Source organism: Bombus pyrosoma, linkage group LG13 (assembly GCF_014825855.1).
Source record: "Bombus pyrosoma isolate SC7728 linkage group LG13, ASM1482585v1, whole genome shotgun sequence".
NCBI lineage: Eukaryota > Metazoa > Arthropoda > Insecta > Hymenoptera > Apidae > Bombus > Bombus pyrosoma.
The window spans coordinates 1749628-1769277 of NC_057782.1; the positions used below are offsets into that span (position 1 = coordinate 1749628).

General features: G+C 34.6%; 1 protein-coding gene across 4 annotated transcripts; it reads right to left on the bottom strand.

Moving 5' to 3' along the window:
- Window positions 1-867: 867 nt before the first annotated feature.
- LOC122574065 (larval cuticle protein LCP-17-like) lies at window positions 868-19383 on the bottom strand. Of its 4 annotated transcripts, none has more exons than XM_043741170.1 (2): window positions 2846-2885; window positions 868-1537 (listed from the first exon to the last, which is right to left on the bottom strand). In XM_043741170.1, the coding sequence occupies exons 1-2, from the start codon at window positions 2855-2857 to the stop codon at window positions 1163-1165; spliced, it is 387 nt and encodes a 128-aa protein (XP_043597105.1). In that variant the 5' UTR covers window positions 2858-2885; the 3' UTR covers window positions 868-1162. The 4 variants fall into 4 exon arrangements, 1 of the variants encoding a protein (XP_043597105.1); XR_006318884.1 differs by lacking the exon at window positions 2846-2885 and adding an exon at window positions 19245-19361 and having other exon boundaries at window positions 1414-1537; XR_006318883.1 differs by lacking the exons at window positions 868-1537; window positions 2846-2885 and adding exons at window positions 10821-10980; window positions 19245-19383.
- Between the last annotated feature and the right edge of the window lie 267 nt (window positions 19384-19650).

Here is a 19650-nt window from a genome sequence, read left to right on the forward strand (position 1 = left end):
CGATGACCCGGTGTGAACTGGTGATCTGGTGGCGAGGCGTTGCAGTTTCCTCTTGCTGAGAAGCGTGCACGAGACGGGGATACGAGGGGATACCGGACGGTGACCTGGCGGCGTTGCTCCCGTTCGAGCTTCAGACTCTGGTACTCTGGTCTACGAGCGCCTGAGGGGTCCAGGATCGGGAGTTGATCCTGCCAGGCGGGCGGTCCAGGACGTCCAGAAAGCCTGGGAGCAAAGTCTGGTCGGTCCCAGCTAGTTGGCGAAGCGGGTGGCACGGGCCATCGAGTGGTGGAGGCGATACTTCTGGGAGCTGGGAGAACTGGTGAGAACCCGCTCACCTTTCGGATGACGCAGGTGACGGGGCTCTGCCATCACTGCGACGAGGGCAAGGACTCGTCGCAGCAGAAGTGCTGCGTTACCCCTTGCGCGTCGTCATTGACGAGAGTTTGCCAACAATTTTGAACTAAACTAAAGAAATATGTAATACGTAATTACACATTACAGTATCTTACTACACTCTACCTATTCTGTCTCACTGGGATTGTCTACTTGTCGCTTTTACCTTTGGTGCACGCACGGCACAGTGAACAGTAGTCAGACAACGTGAGACTCTACTTTATAATGAAACGATTGAGAGTGATATAGAAAAAGAAGGAAATTATACTAGATCTGTTGAGTTTTCTAAAATCTATTTTTCGTTTTATAACGATGACGTATGAATAGCTGAAAATGAACTTTTATAAATATAGAATACGTAGGTAACGTATGAACGTGAAACGCAATTGTTGGAGAAGTATTTTATCTATAGCAATTTCAAATTCAAGATACTTTTTTTATTATTCATTCTACATTAGCAGGTGTTGTTCTAGCACAATGGCGGCTAATTTCATTTGGAGCCTAATTATGCAGAAGTGTGTAACGTGTAACAACTCACACTAGTGTTATCAAGTGTTTCTCCACTTTAATTCAAAATTGTATACTAGTTATATGTACGTTATACACGTAATTGTTATATGCATATGTAATTAAAGCAAAGAACGATAAGGAGTAACGTCTTTATCATAAGAACTTTCAATAAATGTTTATTATCGTGCACTTGTTATGTACAAAATGTAATCTCATTTGGCGACGTGGAGGAAGTTGGTAAAGAAAGCGGAACGTGAATTTATAGGTTAGGCTGGTCGGATTGTGGTGGATGCGTTCTGATGTATTCAAGAGCCTTTTGAATCAATGGAGAAATAGCTGGAATATGTTCGCCCTGTGGTTGGAATCCGTTATGATCGGCAACATATGTCACCTTAATTGGTGTACCATCGGGGGATGTATATTGATACACTCCTTGGGTAACAACAACAGGTGCGCTCCTTGCATCTGTCACCACTGGAGCTCCACTTTCAGAGTGGTAAATTCCATTATCTGTTTCGTAGGAATAAGAGTAGGATCCGTCAGGCGAAATATCTTGGGATTGTTTGACGATAACTGGTTGGTGCTCAGCCACATCAGCCGAAGCCATAGCCAACATAGCAACAGAGATCACTACCTAAAACAAAAGTATCATATCTTTTATTAATACGTTAATTATAAGGATAATATTATTCCCAGGAAGTTGTAGATACAATATTATATTATGTACTTAAACATTAATACATATTTAGATGGATATTTACATCGAATTTAATACCAAAAATCATCTATACATTCACGTTAACTATTTACTGTATTTTTAAAATAAATTATGCATAAATTATTGAATATTTAAAATGGGGCAAAGAGAACTTAACAGTGCTTAAGCGTTTATGGCAAATCATTCTGTGATAATAAACATTGTAAAACGATTTTAATCAGATGAATAACTCTGGATGATGATAGGGTTAAACAACAAGAACACCGTAAAGGCTTCAACAAAGACGCTTGACATTTGCTAAAAGCCAGAAGCGTAATAGGTAAACATTTGATCAATGGACAAAGGTTCTACGAACTGATGAAAGCGAGTTTACGATAGAAATAATGTTTATATTATATGCAACACGAGGATGGTCGTCAATGATCTAATATTAAATTGCCTGCAAGACGTGGAGATGAAAATATAAGATTACATTTCGAGCAATAATATCCACCCAATAATACAAATTTAAACATACTGTGAGACAGGTCTTTGTACCTAATGTATATAAATTTTGTTTGACCTTGAAAATGTTAAAGTCATCCTTTAAAATGCACTTATATGTTTAAGTAAATTATGAAAACCCATAAATACGTACGGTAAATGTTTCTGTTTGCAAATAAATATATTACCGAGAGTTGTATAGTTCGCCATAATAATTACATGACAAACGAGATACTGACTTTGTAAGATGGAAAATTTGTTAAAAACCGTTGCAAAATAAAGTGGATCGAATATGTACACGGGAGGAAGTAAAATATGAATATTTCAAGTAAAAAGCGGGTAATATATAAAGTATAGTTATATAGATATTGTAAGATTTATGTATTTGCGTTCAATATTTAATTATTATATGGGAATCGTTAGCTTCGATGTTTTAATTCCCAAAATATGTGTAGCGAGAAAATATCAATTTCGCAAAAGTTACTATCATATATACTTTTGTATTTTTCGGTGGTGTTTAATATAAATTTATATAAAATGTACATTCTATTGCATATATACATATTACATATTCTACGATATATATTATTTTGTTTGCGAAATCGTTTTCATAGAAAATGCAACGAAGAACATGGCGTGTTTCTAAGGTTATACAAATGTAGGAAGTTTTAACAATTGATAGAATAAAAGTAAAGGCAATAGAGTTAATACAGTCAGAAAAATGTGAAAAAGAAGACTCACGAGAAATTTCATTTTGAAAGATAGCTGGTTGTTACCAGATGCGAATCCAATGGAAGAGATTGAGATTTCGAATGTGGTTTCTGTGTAACACGAATGCCCTTTTATACGAAACTTTGGACATCGCTTTCGCCGAATATTATGTTATTCGAAGGAGAAGAAGCTACAGTTGATGAGGATGAACGAAAGGGAGAGAGAAAGAGGGAGAGAGAGAGAGAGAAAGAGAGAGCGGAAGAGAAAGAGAGAGACAGGAATATAAAAAGATGACCCATCAGACAAGCGGAGAACTCTGCAAAATTTATTCGTTGCTTTGACATTTCCATATTGCCTAAATCGATTGCTTGTATAACCATACACATACATACGTTAATGTAACTTTTGACTATTATTAGCTCTACCGTATATATAGCATAGTACGTTTTAAAATCGTACGGATTTGCATTGTTACGTATTTTAATCCATAATTATTAATATAAGACAAAATGATCGATCAGCGAAGTAGAATAGGATATAATTCGAGCATTTCATAATTATGTAATTTGAAACTGTATTTACTTTCCAAATGCGTATATTATGTCTTTTTGAATCTTGTCATTTTGTTCACTGACTCGCGCGCTCGAGTGTCTCGTTTTAATCAGATACATATTTCGAGAAATGCAATAGATATGGATAAATATTTTCACATAATAACAACAAAAATGTTAAGTAAAGCACATTCTTAATAATTTAAATTTCTAATTTAATTCTTTTTATTAACATACAATAATGTACTTGTGTGGGTGAGTGAGCGAACAAGATGAAAAGAGTACAATTATAATAAAATATGATCATAAAACATGTATTGGAATGCTATTCGATTTTTATTGATATGTATATACCGAAAACATTACTACATACATATACACGTTTAATTTTGATTGGTGATCGTAAAAATATCAGATGTCATGCTTGGAAATGTTACGTAACAACCTTCCCATTCTTGAATACCTCTTTCATCTCTAGTAGAGATGATCGTATACCTTTTTTTTAGTTTGGGTAAAAATAACCTCGTGGCTTAAAAAAGTGTAAAAAATACAAGCAGTTTTCACGCAACAAGCCATTATCATTTTGCTTTAATTTTGTTGTAGCATTAGAAAACAAACAATACTGTACAGTCCGCTTTATGGACATCGAGAAAGCATTTGACAAAATAAACCACGAAAGCCTGCTACAAACAATCAGAAAACAATTTACTTAAGCGGCAGAACCTTCGTAATAAAAATCAAGGTCACATACTCTGAAGTTAAAGACATCAAGGCTGGGGTTCCGCAAGGAAGCGTCCTAGGACCAATACTATACACATTATACACGGCCGACATACCAACAACTACCAATATCAAAATACTGACATTCGCGGACGATACAGCTGTACTAGTCAGGCGCACTAACCCAGAAACAGCAGTCACATTACTACAAGAACACATCAGAAAAATAGAAAAGTGGCTGCAAGATAAACAAATAAAAGCAAACCCCAACAAATGCAACCATATTACATTCACATTGCGAAAACAGACGCCACCAAACATCCTACTGAACGGCACGCACATGATACAAACGAGACAAGTTAAATACCTAGGACTCCACATAGATACGCAATTCACATGGAAGCAGCGTATTAAATCAATAACAGACAAAATACAGACAACAAGGAGACAAATGCATTGGCTAACAAGTCGAAAATCCAAGCTAAGCATAGAAAATAAACTAAAAATATGCAAAACAATTATAAAACCAATCTGGACATACGGAATACCACTATGGGGGACAGCAGCAAAGAGCCATATAAACAAAATAGAGACATTACAAGCAAAAATTCTTAGAACAATAGTAAACGCCCCATGGTACGTCAGAAACGAGGATATTCGGAAGGACCTGGGAATATCAACGGTCAAGGAGGAGATTACCAAATGCGCGGAGAGGTACAGAGAAAGAATAACAACACACCCAAACCGGATGGCTACGGAAACGATTAACNACAAGCATAGAAAGAAGACTAAAAAGGAAACACCCAGCTGATCTCACAAAGAATATAACCTAAAAAACACGAAGATGGTACCCCGCTGGGGGTAACCATCCACATGCTATTCAATCACATGTTACAACATTTTACCTAATGCCCCACTGGACAAATTGTAAAATTAAAAACAAACAATAAAAAAAAATTTTTGTTGTAAAATTTATAATAGGAGCATTTAGCCTGCGTTTTACGTGTGTACTCGACATCGCGCGTTTTCATTTATTCAGCCCACGAGTGATTTCTAACGCTGAATTTCGCATTTAACTGGCTAATAGTAGTTATTAATTTATTACACGTTATTTAAAGTGTTCAATGCAATGGAAGAATTCAGTTTAGTAAATAATTTCCGATAATATGTCAATAAAACTAATCTACACTAAACTTTGGGCAACGAAAGGCAACGTAAATCGAGGTTTTCATAAAAAGGAAAGAAATCTATCGAGTTGTCTAAATGAAATCACGCGCTGTTTTCCATATTATTATACGAGAACTATAGCAAAATCAAAGTAACACTTATTTATTTATATGCTCCCCAAATATCTCCTTATTTTAACTTTCATATTTTTTACAACAATTTAACAATTAAACTTTATGCTACGGTGAGTTTAACCCTTAGAGTGCTATGGATGCATATATGCGTCTGGCGAAAGTCATCGGTGTGGACTAAGGACGCATATATGCGTCTGGCGAAAGCCATCGCTGTGGACTAAGGACGCATATATGCGTTTGTCAATTTTTCCGAACACCTACGCAGAAGTAATACTATTACGTTTGTGTGAAGTAAATATAAATGCATTTCAATGTTAATGCCGCGTTCGAAGAAACTGTCTTTTCTTTTTTTTTTTTATTTAATACTTTGCATTCACAATTTTTCCAATTTGGACATTTGGTAGAATAATCGTGCCGGCACAACGCAATTGTCAAGAAGAAAATGTGTTGTTTGTGTGAAAAATAAGAGAAGGAACGACAGAAAATGCAATGTCGGATTATGTATCGATAATTATTTTGAAATTTTTCATATACAACTGAATTATTAACTTGTGTTATATTTACTAAATTTAGTTTTCTAGTTTATTGTTTTCTAGTTTACTACCTAAATTCTGGTTTATTGTAAATTTCAATGTTTATAATAAATAATTAATACTAAAAAATAACGCTCTTGAATCGTTTAATCTCGTGCAAAAGAATTACTATAACTTATTACGATTTGCACTTTGAATAATCAATCAACAGAGTTCAATATAGCGAAAAAGTATTCAGTCCACAGCGATCGTCAGCGCTGGCAGCGTGCCGTCCGTACGGATGGCATAGGCTCCGAGTATTCAGCACTCTAAGGGTTCTTAATATGTGCAAAGAGAAAAGCAGACATAATAACTGCAACTTCGGAACAATGTAGTATGTACTGACGGACCAACATCCCTATTTATATGCTCGCCATTGTGCACCGTGAGCATAACAACTCAACGAGCATAATTTACTACGAAGATGTTTACTTTTACGTATTGAAACCAAGAAGTTTCTTCTACCAAAGTTAATATCTTTGGTAATATTATAATTGTAATTAATAGTTTAATATAGTTTAATTATAATAATTATAACTGTAATTATTATAATTCGGTTGCATGCACATACAGAGTGTGTGTCAATAAGAATTACTGTCTAAAGTAACTCGTTATCTATTGGTTTTATCGTTTCAAACGACTTTAATGAATTTTATGAATTAAAATGAATTATGTTGATTGCAAGGGACTCGTCGGATGGATGCTATTTTACTTCATGTGATATCGAGGTGACCCGAAGTTCTCTGAATGGCACTGTTTATATTTTGTAACACCAATCGGTCCAGTTGGTCCATTAGTCTCTAGAAAAAGGTGTTGACATATTTATGCCGAAAAATTACTACTTTGACAGATATTTTAACCTTAATTTATTGAATTTAAGATATGTAAGATAAAGTCGAAGAATAGCGCTTTACGCCTTTTTCTGTCATTCACACATTAAGTTTGACAGATTATAGTTAAGACATATGTCAAACTAATGGTTTGTCGCTATAAATAGGTTACTGCTTTTTCGTAGAGAATATCCAGTTCGATGAGCTAATGTAATAAAAAATATACCATGCCATTTAAGAAACGAAAAATCACCTTGATAGGGCAGAAAATATAAGATGTAAAAAAATAAAATAGCAACTATCCGATGAGTTCCTTGAAACGCAACATATGGTAATCAGTTGCTTTAGATTGGCTCTCATTGCATATACTATTACCTTGTTTCTAAAAGTTACTTTGTTGTTGTATTTATTTCATTAGCTTTTATATAAATAAACATTTACAAAACTATTTATCGGATTACATGAGTTAGCCACAGAAAAATAGTTGAATCGGAGTAATTGTGCAACAAATAAAAGATTCGAACGATATGCACACATTGCATTAATATTTCCGGAAATAATAAAATAAACTAATCAAATAAATTAAAACAAATAAAATAGAACCCTGCTGTATTTAGAAATGTCTTCCAATAAATAAAACACTTCACTTGCAAAATTACACGTATGATCTAAAATAAAATTGAAGTAACGTTTCACTCAGCATTGTGCCAAATAAGCTTTCATTGAATAACAAATTGATTGAATACTGCTTTGTAAAACAAACAATTTATTTTATATAACGATAGACATTAATTTACATTATATTTACGTTCGGATGTAATCAATGGCACATCTAAAACGATACTGGAAAGTTTATTTTCAAGGCTAGACATGTGACGCTTTGATACGGTACCAAACATTCTCCGCTGACCATTAGTTGATCGATTAGCTTCTATCGTGATGTACATACATACATTGTGGCTCGAAACAATCGATGAATTGTCAAGCGATTTTCCTAATATCATGTACAAAATTTGTGGAATTGGTCTTCACACACTTTGCCCAGAAAAGTGATTAGTTCCTTGAATTGGACTTTTTCCTGTTGTTTAAACTCAAACATTTACCACTTTCTACAGTAAGATACCATAAACGTATACAATATATTTGATGCGTCTATTCAGATGGTTGGCTCAGATAGAGTATTTATATTGCACGGCACTATTTATTGACATCGAAAAAGCATTTGACAAAGTTAACCATGAAAAACTTCTTCAAACTATGAAAAAGCAATTTCCAGAACAAATCTACAAATTACTCAAATCTTACTTAAACAATAGAACCTTTGTAGTAAAAATAAATGACGCATATTCTGAAATTAAGGATATCAAGGCAGGAGTACCGCAAGGAAGCGTCCTAGGACCAATATTATACANCGCTCTATACAGCAGACATACCAACAACTGTCAACAGCAAAACTCTAACGTTCGCGGACGATACGGTCCTACTAACTAGACACGCAAATCCAGAAACGGCTGCCGCACTATTACAAGAACACATTACAAAAATAGAAAAGTGGCTGCAAAGCAAACAAATAAAAGCGAACACCAGTAAGTGTAATCACATAAGATTTACGCTTAGAAAAGGAAAAACACCAGACATCCAACTAAATGGCGCCCACATAGCACAAACAATGTTAAATATCTAGGAATACATTTAGACACACGCCTTACATGGAAGTATCACATAAAATCAATAACAAACAGAATACGTGAAAAAATGAGGCAGATGTACTGGTTAATCAATAGAAAATCTAAATTAAGCATAATGAATAAACTAAATATATACAAAACAATAATCAAACCAATCTGGACATACGGAGTCCCATTATGAGGGATGGCAGCAATGAGTCACATAAATAAAATAGAAACAGAGCAAGCAAAAATCTTAAGGACAATAGTTAACGCTCCATGGTACATCAGAAATGAAGATATGCGAAAAGACTTAAAGATTCCAACAGTCAAAGAGGAAATTGCCAGATATGCAAAAAAGTATAAAGAAAGACTTGCAACACACCCAAATCAGCTGGTTGCTGAAACGAATAAAACAATAATAGAAAGAAGACTAAAGAAGAAGCATCCTGCAGACCTCACAATAGAACAATAAACAACCTGGAAGATGGAGTCCCGCTGGGGGTAACCATCCACATGCTATATTTTATCAAAACTTAAATTATAATATTTTACCAAATGTCCTAATGGACAAATTGTAAAATGTAAACAAACAATAAATTAAAAAAAAAAATATATATTTTCTTACTATATGAACTATCCTCGAACGTCTAACAATAAGTTGTAAACAATAGGACCACGCGTTATGTACACATTCCCCTGATTCACATTTCATACAGGTTTGCAATATCATTATGTATTTAAAAGTAAATATTTCGTGGACTCCTTGTATATGAACGTGATCCTATTGTGTAAAGGAACAATCATAGATGGTGAGGAGAAATAGCTGACTCCTATAAATAGCTATATAAAGAGCTGGACTCCCATTACATGAACTGTTGAGGTCATTAGATGTATAATGAGAGAGACGCGTGGATAAATTATAAGGTAGAAAAATATATTTGAAATACGGAAGTGAAAATTACAAGAATGAAATAATAATATGAGCTGGTCCAGATCCGCACGCTAGCAGTGTTATTCTAAAACTAAAAAAAAACCCGAAGCCAACGTCACCTGTCGACTGTTTTATGGTCTGCCTTCGTCGCAGTCTTTTGTTTATACGCTGTCCATGGCTTCGGTGCTTTAGAAGGCTAGAAAGACCAGATGTAGAGTTTTCTTAAAAGCGGTGACCTCCAACATGAACGACTTCGTTATATGAACCAGGTTCATATAAACGGAGTTCTATTGTGTACATACATCGTGCATACTCATATTATTATATTAATTAGCGAACATTGCACACAGATGTACTATTGTATACAGAGACCTGTGTGATGATTTCCCAAAGCTATAATTTTATTATCTCATGCTATAACATCCACCAAATTTTTTCTCGTTCAGCCATCGATGGCAATGGGAACTAAATATTAGCTCAAAATATTGCTGATCTTTTTTCTTTTTCATTGCATGTAATACTTCCGTAAGTTATTAAATTATCCGAATTTTTCTTAGGATAGAAGAGAGAAGATACCATAAAGCTCTGAGTTATGATGATTTTTTCGTTCGTATATTTAATCTTAAATAATTATGAGCTGGTTCCTCCTGATGCAGAGTTTCCCGAAGGATGCAATTATATGCTTAAAAGTAAAAGTGAAACATTTTCTACAAGGACTGATGTGATAAACGAAAGGATGACGTTTCATACGCTGTAATTAACAATTTCAGCCAAAAGTAGAAACCGATATATGTGGACATGTCGATGTGTACTCTTACTGAAGATATTGCTCTGTTGCTCATCTCCCATTATATTTACATATTTATTGCTACTAGCTGTATACTTTCTTAAATAAATGTATTTCTCAACATTTTTATTAGTGGCATTATATAGTACTATTTAGTACTTTTGTATAATATTATTATTATTATTATTTATTTTAGTCTGTGCCTTTCGGCTTTGGACGAACTTTCGGTTTACATTTCTTACATTTATTTAGTCGCTAGAACTAATGACTACAAACTATTGCAACTTATGACTACACATTATTGTCCTTTGGTCTTTTGCCTCCTTGCTGTGCTACCTTCTTGTCCTTCCTCCCCATCTTGTATCGCCCTTGCCCTTCTCTTCTCTATTATTGCTTTTAATTCCGTTAGTCCTTTTCCATTCTCATTCAGTGTTTTTTCCATGTCTTTTGGTTCTCCCGTTATTTCACATTATTCCATTACATGTCTCAGGTCCTCTTCTTCCCTTCCACATAATCTGCACCTTTTTTCTCCCTCCTCTTTCCAGTGTTCCCTCGCTTTGGTCTCGTTTCCACACCTGAATCTGGCTATAATTTTCCTGTCCTTCCACCTCATCCTGCCTTCCAAGTACTTTGGCATCTCATCTTTGGTCATGTTCCTGTAGTATCTGTTGTATTTGGATTCCCTTATCCTTTTCCTCCTCTCTTCTTTTCTTCTCTTCCTTCTTTCTTCTACTATTTCGTCTCCTGTCAAACTTTCTTAATCCTCTCCTGCTTCCCTCTGACTTTTGTATAATAAATTATTTCTATAAAAATAATAAACGTTCTTCTTTAAAAAGCAGATTTCTTTCAGTGTAAGATCTAAAGAGTTGACGCTGATTAAATGAGAAATTCCAAATTTTTTTCATAGAAAATATTTTATAATGCATTTGTTATATAAAATATATTGATTTCGCGATCTACACACTACTGCGCTTGTGGATATGTTTCTTCGCCTGCGACCTCGTCGCGTCTCGACGGATAAATAAAGCTTATCAGAATCGATTATATTTATCGTTCCTATTCTTTCTCTATTCTTTATTATTCTTGTCGATTTATGTAATAAATTATACGAAATATTAATAATTATAGTCTATGTACTAAACTAGTCTCTATTTTAATATAGTAGCCATTAATAATTATTTCATCTAAATCGATATTACGTAAATATCTTTAATGCTACTAACAATACCAAAAATGATGTTTCAGTTAAAAGCTGAATGGCTTCAAGGAGAATGAAATCTGACGTCAATAGTCGTTTTGTACGCGAATATAAAAAGAAAGTACGAACGCCAAATCTTATCTCTTTAATTAACGTCATAAGTTTTTAATAATGTTTATGCATTTGTTGAGACTTTTCTTCTTCTATGTTTCGTCGCTGTAAGACGGAGAGCGTTTGGAAAAAATCAAAACAGACCCGTGAAAATTCTCTCTCTTCCTCTTTGCTTCTCAAACAGGACAAGGAAGGATATGATAATAAGGCTCGGATAGGAGAGTTTTGATGTATTAAATTATATGTATGGAATCAAATGTATTGCCGGTCAAGGCCGTCTACTTTTTCCTCTGGCGCCATATTTTAGTTTTATAGACTATCGCTATAGAAAGAAAGAGGCTTACGAATTAGGTAAAAAGAACGAAGAAGTTTAGGTAAAAAGAACAAATTTGTCTTATTTGACGTTTGGTAAATCCTTTTTTATCGGTTGAAAATTTAGTACCACGCTAATTCAGCTAGTCCCAATAGGGTGACATTCAAAAATTGTTGCTTCACTATGCTTATCTTCGCTATACCGATACAATTAAATCCATGGAATGCTCCGTCTTCTATTAATTTTATTATAATCTTTGGCTGTTAGCTGATTGTTGTTCTTTTCTTTTGTATCTTTTAGTACTATTTGTTCGGACACAGTTGGCATTTTTAAGTCTCTTCGTGTATTCTCACTTCTGAAATACCATGGTACATCCATCACCGTTCTTATCAGGATATCTGGAGTATTTGCAACTTTGCTGTATTTGTTAAGAATAAATATTACCGAAAAAGGTAGACGAAGAAGGGAATCTTCGTGAGATGCCAAATAATGGCAAAAGAAAAAGAGAACTCATTTCCGTAGAACAAAACCCACACATTGTCGTGTCTTTAACGTTCATCTTTCAAACTGTATACGCAAATCTTATTGTGTAAATATAGAATTTGTTTATTTAATAGAAATGCAAAGAAGAAATAAGCTTAACGAACCGGTGAATTTAATAATTCGGTATAAAAAGGTAGTTAATTTGGTCATTATTTTGTAAATTGTTTTAATTGGAATTGATATATGACGCTTAAAAATGATATTAATTGTTTATAATGGATATAATAATATTTGTACTTACAGTTTCAAAGTTCTATAATCTAAGCAAAATCGTATTTTGTTTAAATACAATTCTTCTAACATCAACATTAATATCCTGCGTGCGTGTAAGAACGTATTCGTATGTAAGTGCATGTATACATATGTATCTGTTCAACGGACAGAACATCTAAAAACGTTTGTTATTAAATTTACATAACAAATTGCTACTATGTGTGAACATTTTTCTCCTATTTGCCTACATTATTTACAATCTGCTTATTGCGACAATAAAAAACTAATTAAACATCCAACCATCGTAAAAAGAAAAGACTACGGCTACCCAAGTCTTAAAAACCTACTTATATTAAATGAACTAAAAAATTATATAACTAGAATTAAACAAATTTAACGGTGTACAGAGTCGCTTGAATTACGCTTTGTTAGGTAGAAAGCAGTTATATTTTTGCTAAAGGATATTTCAATATCGTCAATAATTTTGCAAATATTGACAAGAATCGATCATAGAGAAAGTTGCACGTTTATTTTAGAAATTCAGTTTCCTATTGAATCAACATAATTGTATTTCAATACTCCGTTGATGATATTTAGAAATATTTGAAGGTTAAAGGAATTGGAATAATGTAAGGCCGCATCAGTATTTGCCGCATGTTTACATAACCTCTACTCTCTTACGAAATAGCTTGTAATATATTCAATGACCTTGTACTGAACAGTTTTTCGAAAGGTGTTGCAATAATTACATTTGCTTAAAAATATATACAATCCTTGAGGACAATTTAGACTAAAGATATGCGATATGTATTATTCAGTCAGTTTAACATTAAACCTACCGGTTCGGTCAAATTGACCGCTCTCGCGACTTTTACACGAATTTAACCATATTTCAATTTTATCATATCGCTTCATAATTTCTCACTTTTCCTAAAACATGCATACAATATATTTTTCGGTATTTAATTTTAGTTTGCTCTGTTATTTTCCGAGAAAAATTTATACTCTGTCCTGAACGGTCATTTTGACCGTTCGACAAAATATGTTAGTTATTCTTAAAATAAATGCAATCAGTACAAAGAAAAGGCTATCTCAAGGTCAGATGACAAACAAAATTAGTAATAACAAATAATATCAGCTGTTAAACCCGTAATCTTGTCATAAAACAATCCATCCCTCGATCAAGATAGCCACAAACTGTCAAGACACATCAACTCAGGCCCATTATAATCCTAAGGCCACCTAATCCTAATCCTAATCGCCACAAAATTTAGCATTTTTTGCAATCCATTGTTACAAACATTTTAAAAGTCGAGAAGTTTCTTGGAGTTGTTGCTCATTGGTATAAAACACGAGAAAAGCTTTGCCAACTCCACCCTCGAGTTGGTGGAGAGTGGTCAATACTCGTCAATATTTTCATATAAATATCGCCGTAAAAGATCATATCTTTACTTGCTATTGTCTTTTCGACTAGAATACATCTCGGTTTGGTAGTCAATCAGTCGACATCTAAATTTGTTATCTTTAAAACTCAGACAGAAAGCATCTCAGAGCATTTTGCACGGCCGGAGTTCAGAACCAGATCGCAATTAGTGTAAATTAAGTGTTCAAAACTAAATTCTTTTTTTTATTTTTTTATATTTTATTTGTTCTTTCCAACTTCGATTTCCTTTTATTATTTTACGTGACAATAACATGCAACCTAGAGGCGTCAGAAATCATTTTTTGCAACAGTATGGAGATCAATATTTGGATGTACCAGGGTTCCAGATGACAAACATAACGGCTTTTGCGTCAAATGTAAAATTATATTTGCAAAACGCTTCAACAGAAGGAAGACAGCGCTAGATTAGAAGCAAATCGTATGGGAACCATCAGAGACCGTGCTCTTGCGACGTCAATCCACATTAGAGGGCAGATATGTGCGTACCCTCGATTACTTCAATGACCCACTGTTACGTCGGGGGACACTCTACCTAGAACAGGTCGCACACCGCGGGCAGGATGGCAACCAGGTGTCCGCACATCTTTACTGCATACCCTCAGTAGTCTTAAGGACCTATCAAAAATCTCGGGCATTTTCTAACTAAAGTTCTTCAGACCATACCTACATCCTTTTACTGACTCGTTTCTAAAGCTTATTGTTTACTACGGGAAGACACGGAAAAGTTAGTTTTTCTCACGTATGATACTTCACACTAGCAACTATCTATCGAGTGCGGCTAAGACCCTTCCTAGTTCACCAAGCTTCTTTTATCCAATCAGAAGCAATGTCTACTGCCCTCACTTTCCTAACCAAAATTGTCATCAACAAATCCGATGGTCCCGTGTCCTTAGACACACCCACCCCTAGCTTTCCTCAGACACAGTATCGTCAGTAAAACTTCACTTATTCTTCACCGTTAGAACAGTCAACATCAGTCACGATTATTGTAAACCTGTGCTGTGTTAGTGAATAAAGTTGTGTTACGACTCAACCTTCTCTTTTTTATCATCGAACCCTCAAGTTTACGTGACACTCTCAGCTTTGAGGGCTCAGTGGTGCCTAAAATGTAAAACTATACCGTCTAGTTGAAAGCATCTCGCCGCACGTCGAGCTAATAAAATCTTACTTTACTTGTGGAAAGAACAGACATCATGCAAGTAGGTGTAGATACAATGCTATAAACAGGTCGTGATACTCATATGTTCGATGTGGCACCAACGATACGCCAAAGGAAGAGTTTAAACTAAACAAAGAATAATCACAACACGTATTGTAATTGTTGAAGGTCACCGCTTTTAAGAAAACTCTACATCTGGTCTTTTTAGCTTTCTAAAGCACTGAAGCCATCGACAGCGTATAGACAAAAGACTGCGACGAAAGCAGACCATAAACAGTTGACAGGCGACGTTGGCTCCCGAGTTTTTCAGTTATAGAGTAACACTGCTAGCGTGCGGATCTGGACCAGCTCAAATTATTATTTCATTCTTGTATTTTCACTTCTGTATTTAAAATATATTTTTCTACCTTATAATTTATCCACGCATCTCTCTCATTATACATCTAATAACCTCAACAGTAACCATGTCAAACTTCATTTAAACAAAAGCTCACCAGAGGAGACTGTACATGGCAGGAGACTTAATCTTACTGGTCTTACGATTGAGGTAAGTCGAACGTGACTATAAATTCTGGTCAAGCACGAGCACGTGTTTAACGCAGAGTAATTTGTATCCGATGAAGATCCGATTAAGAAAACAGTGATTTGTTATTAAATCTGGATGAATCACTTTGTTTATACGTGATACTACATCAGTACAAATCTCTATACAACCATTCCAAGCAATGTTTCTTGTTTGGAAATACGAATTTATAATATTAAAAATTTCTTCTGGCGTTGCTGAAGACTCTAAGTATTTAATTTTGAACAGCATAGTGATTCTCCCTGTATATCTTTACATAAAAGATCAATACACAGGGTGGTTTGTAACTGGTGGTACGAGCGGAAAGGGGGTGATTCTATGCGAAAGAAGAAGTCGAAAATATAGAATAAAAATTTTTCGTTTGAGGCTTTGTTGTCGAGAAAATCGACTTTGAATTTTCAACCTTTGAACTTTTTTTCAAAAGAACCATATTCGCCGAGAACCATATTCAAAGTCGATTTTCTCGAAAACAAACCCTCAAACGAAAAATTTTTATTCTATATTTTCGACTTCTTTTTTCCACTACTTGTACCACTAGTTACAAACCACCCTGTATTTGATATATACCAGTATTATTTCATCGTCCGAGACGTCTATCGATTCGTCTAATTGAATTGCATAATACCGGGATTTTTTGTTCTCCCCGCCAATTAAATAATTTAATATCGTCAGACAAATCGATTATTAGTTGACTTATACCGTAGTGTGACATGGAAACGCAATTTATTTTCGCTTCATATTCTTTGCCAAATAATTCGCTGCAAATGTCTTTCATGCAAAACTTTAATAACATTTCTCCAATGATCTACGCTTTCTTCCATTTAGCTATATGGAAAGCTGCCAAATAAGAACATTTCAACAACTTTTTGTCCGTGGAAATAAATTTTGTCGCATTGGATCCATTTGTTCTTAATTCATCGCATTTTCTTCAAAGAAATCCGTACGTTTATTTTTATATTGGCTATGATTTGTATCCAAATGTTCTTATAGTTTCTTAATTCCAAATGGAGAATTGGCCAATACATTTCCACAGATAACACACTGCGGTAAATCTATCCCACTTTCTTTTATCAAGCTGATAATTAATATATTTCTCTTGATAACAATAAATAAAATTCGAGGAGAGAACTCTAGGATCGGAAAAGGAGCTAGTAAAAGAGTGCAAAAAGGAAAGAGAGAGAAACTGAGGAAATGGCCAGGAAGGAAAAAGAGAAAGAAGGAATTAGAAGAGGTGAAAAATGGAGGGACACAGAGGGAAGCAGGAGAAGAGCAAGAAAGTTGGACAGGAGACCAAATTGTAGAAGAAAGAAGGAAGAGAGAAACAGAAGAGAGGAGGAAAAGGATAAGGGAATCCAAATACAACAGATACTACAGGAACATAACCAAAGATGAGATGCCAAAGTACTTGGAAGAGAGGATGAAGTGGAAGGACAGGAAAATTATAGCTAGATTCAGGTGTGGAAACGAGACCAAAGCGAGGGAACACTGGAAAGAGGAGGGAGAAAAAAGGTGCAGATTATGTGGAAGGGAAGAAGAGGACCTGAGACATGTAATAGAAGAATGTGAAATAACGGGAGGACCAAAAGACATGGAAAAAACACTGAATGAGAATGGAAAAGGACTAGCGGAATTAAAAGCAATAATAGAGAAGAGAAGGGCAAGGGCGATACAAGACGGGGAGGAAGGACAAGAAGGTAGCACAGCAAGGAGGCAAAAGACCAAAGGACAATAATGTGTAGTCATAAGTTGCAATAGTTTGTAGTCATTAGTTTTAGCGACTAGAGATAAGAATATGCCAAGGAGTGCAATACAATAAATGTAAGAAATGTAAACCGAAAGTTCGTCCAAAGTCGAAAGGCACGGACTAAAAAAAAATAGATAAATAATAATAATAAATAAAATTCTTGTTTTTTATCTTTTTTGCTATTTATTGGTTCGCTTGAAATAGTAAAAATTTCAGCATTTCTGTTGTACGAATTAGCTCGACAGAGCCTTGGATATCGTCAAACTCCACCCCAGCAGACTCTTCCTCATTTGTACGAATTCCAGTTGCATTGATCATCGTAGAAAAGATAAAAGAGTACAATGAAACCAGTTACATCTTACAAATCTAAATTTATCTGGATATCACCACGCAGAGGATTGGTTGGCAACGAAGCAGACAAAATTGCAAACAAGTACACCAACCACAAATCCAACCATCTTTATTGGCAGATGCCACACCAAGATCTTGTAACCACTTATAAACAGCAAATGTGGAAACCTGCAGATTAAACTCCACTCTACGATATACTACCAGAAATGGACTAGGGCTTGGCTCGAAAAGTTGCAATTACCAAGAAACATAATAACGTGTATTTTCCGGGACCGTTTAAACCTCTCGAAATTGAACTCTCATGGGTCGCTCGAAGTTAATGAAGTTGACAATTAGAACTGTTAAGGGGATATTTTAGTCTAAAAATTTGAAAAAATTGGAAATTTTTTGTTCATATTTCCAAAGCTTAGATATTCAAGAATGTGTCCTTAAAAGGATTTTTCAAAATTTCAATTGTTTTATAAGTTACAGCCATTTTTGTGACGCGGCATCTGCTCCGGTCCGACCGGAACAAATGAACAGTTTTAATTAGTAACAATTACGGCTATTGTATTTTAGTATTTTTCTCTTTCATCGTTAATTCTGTGTTCTACATGTAAGAAAGATGTTCTTGTATAGAGCAGGAATCGCCGATTAAAGATATGTAAGTAGGCTGTACCATTCTATGAGTAAAATTAAGTAAAACTTTAAACGCGTTTTTCTCGAAACTACCTTTTTTGAGTTGGCGTGCACGATATCTCAAGTTCTAATGAACCGATTTATTTGAAATTTGGTGTGAATATTCTCTATACATTCCTCTATCGCCTTTTTTTAATTTTACTATTTTTAAAAAATTCGGAGTTGTTAAAAAGACATGCCAAAAAGAATTGTTTTCAAACGGCCGCCATTTTGTGAAAAAATATTTTTTTGATTTTTCCAAGATTCATGCTATAGCGGCATCTATACTAATCAAGAACCCGTTCGGATTTTTTGTATCAGATGACTAGAAGGGTTGAAATCATGCACGCCAGGACACCCTTTTTTTGGACCCCTCACTTTGCCAGCTCGTAACTGTGAATTTTGAGTTTTTTCGATTAATTTTTTATGTAATCTTAAAATATCAATAAACAAATGACAAAAAAATGGATAGTAAAAATATTTTTTGTTTCTTTTGTACAGAGCTTCAAAAACCACCCGAAATTCATGCCTCCAGACTAGAATACCCCTTAACATAGGCTAATGGAATGTAGCCTAACCTACGACAAGTACATTAACATTTCATTCAATCGATTCCATTTGATGCGATTCCTTCAACTTGAAAGACAAAGGTAGCAATATAAGAAACAGGCTATTATTTTCAAAACTACGTTTGCTATTTAAATGTATCTACTCGAAAATAACAAGTAATTATAATTTAAGTCATACATACCGATGTTTACTCGTTTATAGTTGAAGAGTTAGGCATTTAATATCTGCCTTTAGCATTCTCAATATTCCAAAACTTAAAAGAGCTATTCAACGCGATGAATATAATTTTTCATTTGGCCGTACATTAATTTGTATTTATTTCATATTACTCCATAAAGGAATACCTCGATCAATTCTTCAAGTATAAAATTAAACAATTTTCTTCGTACAGTTCCGTTTGGTTTCTTCGTATTTTATTTCATGTGTATTGAATAGTGCGATATGCAGTGATCAGTAACATGTGTGGAAAATGTGTGTGGTTCATGCAAGAACAAAGAAGAACAGCGTTCGATACTTTGTGCGTATTTGATTTCTCTGTGGACACCCACGTACGGGAAGATTATGGTGCGCGCGTGAAATTTGTATAA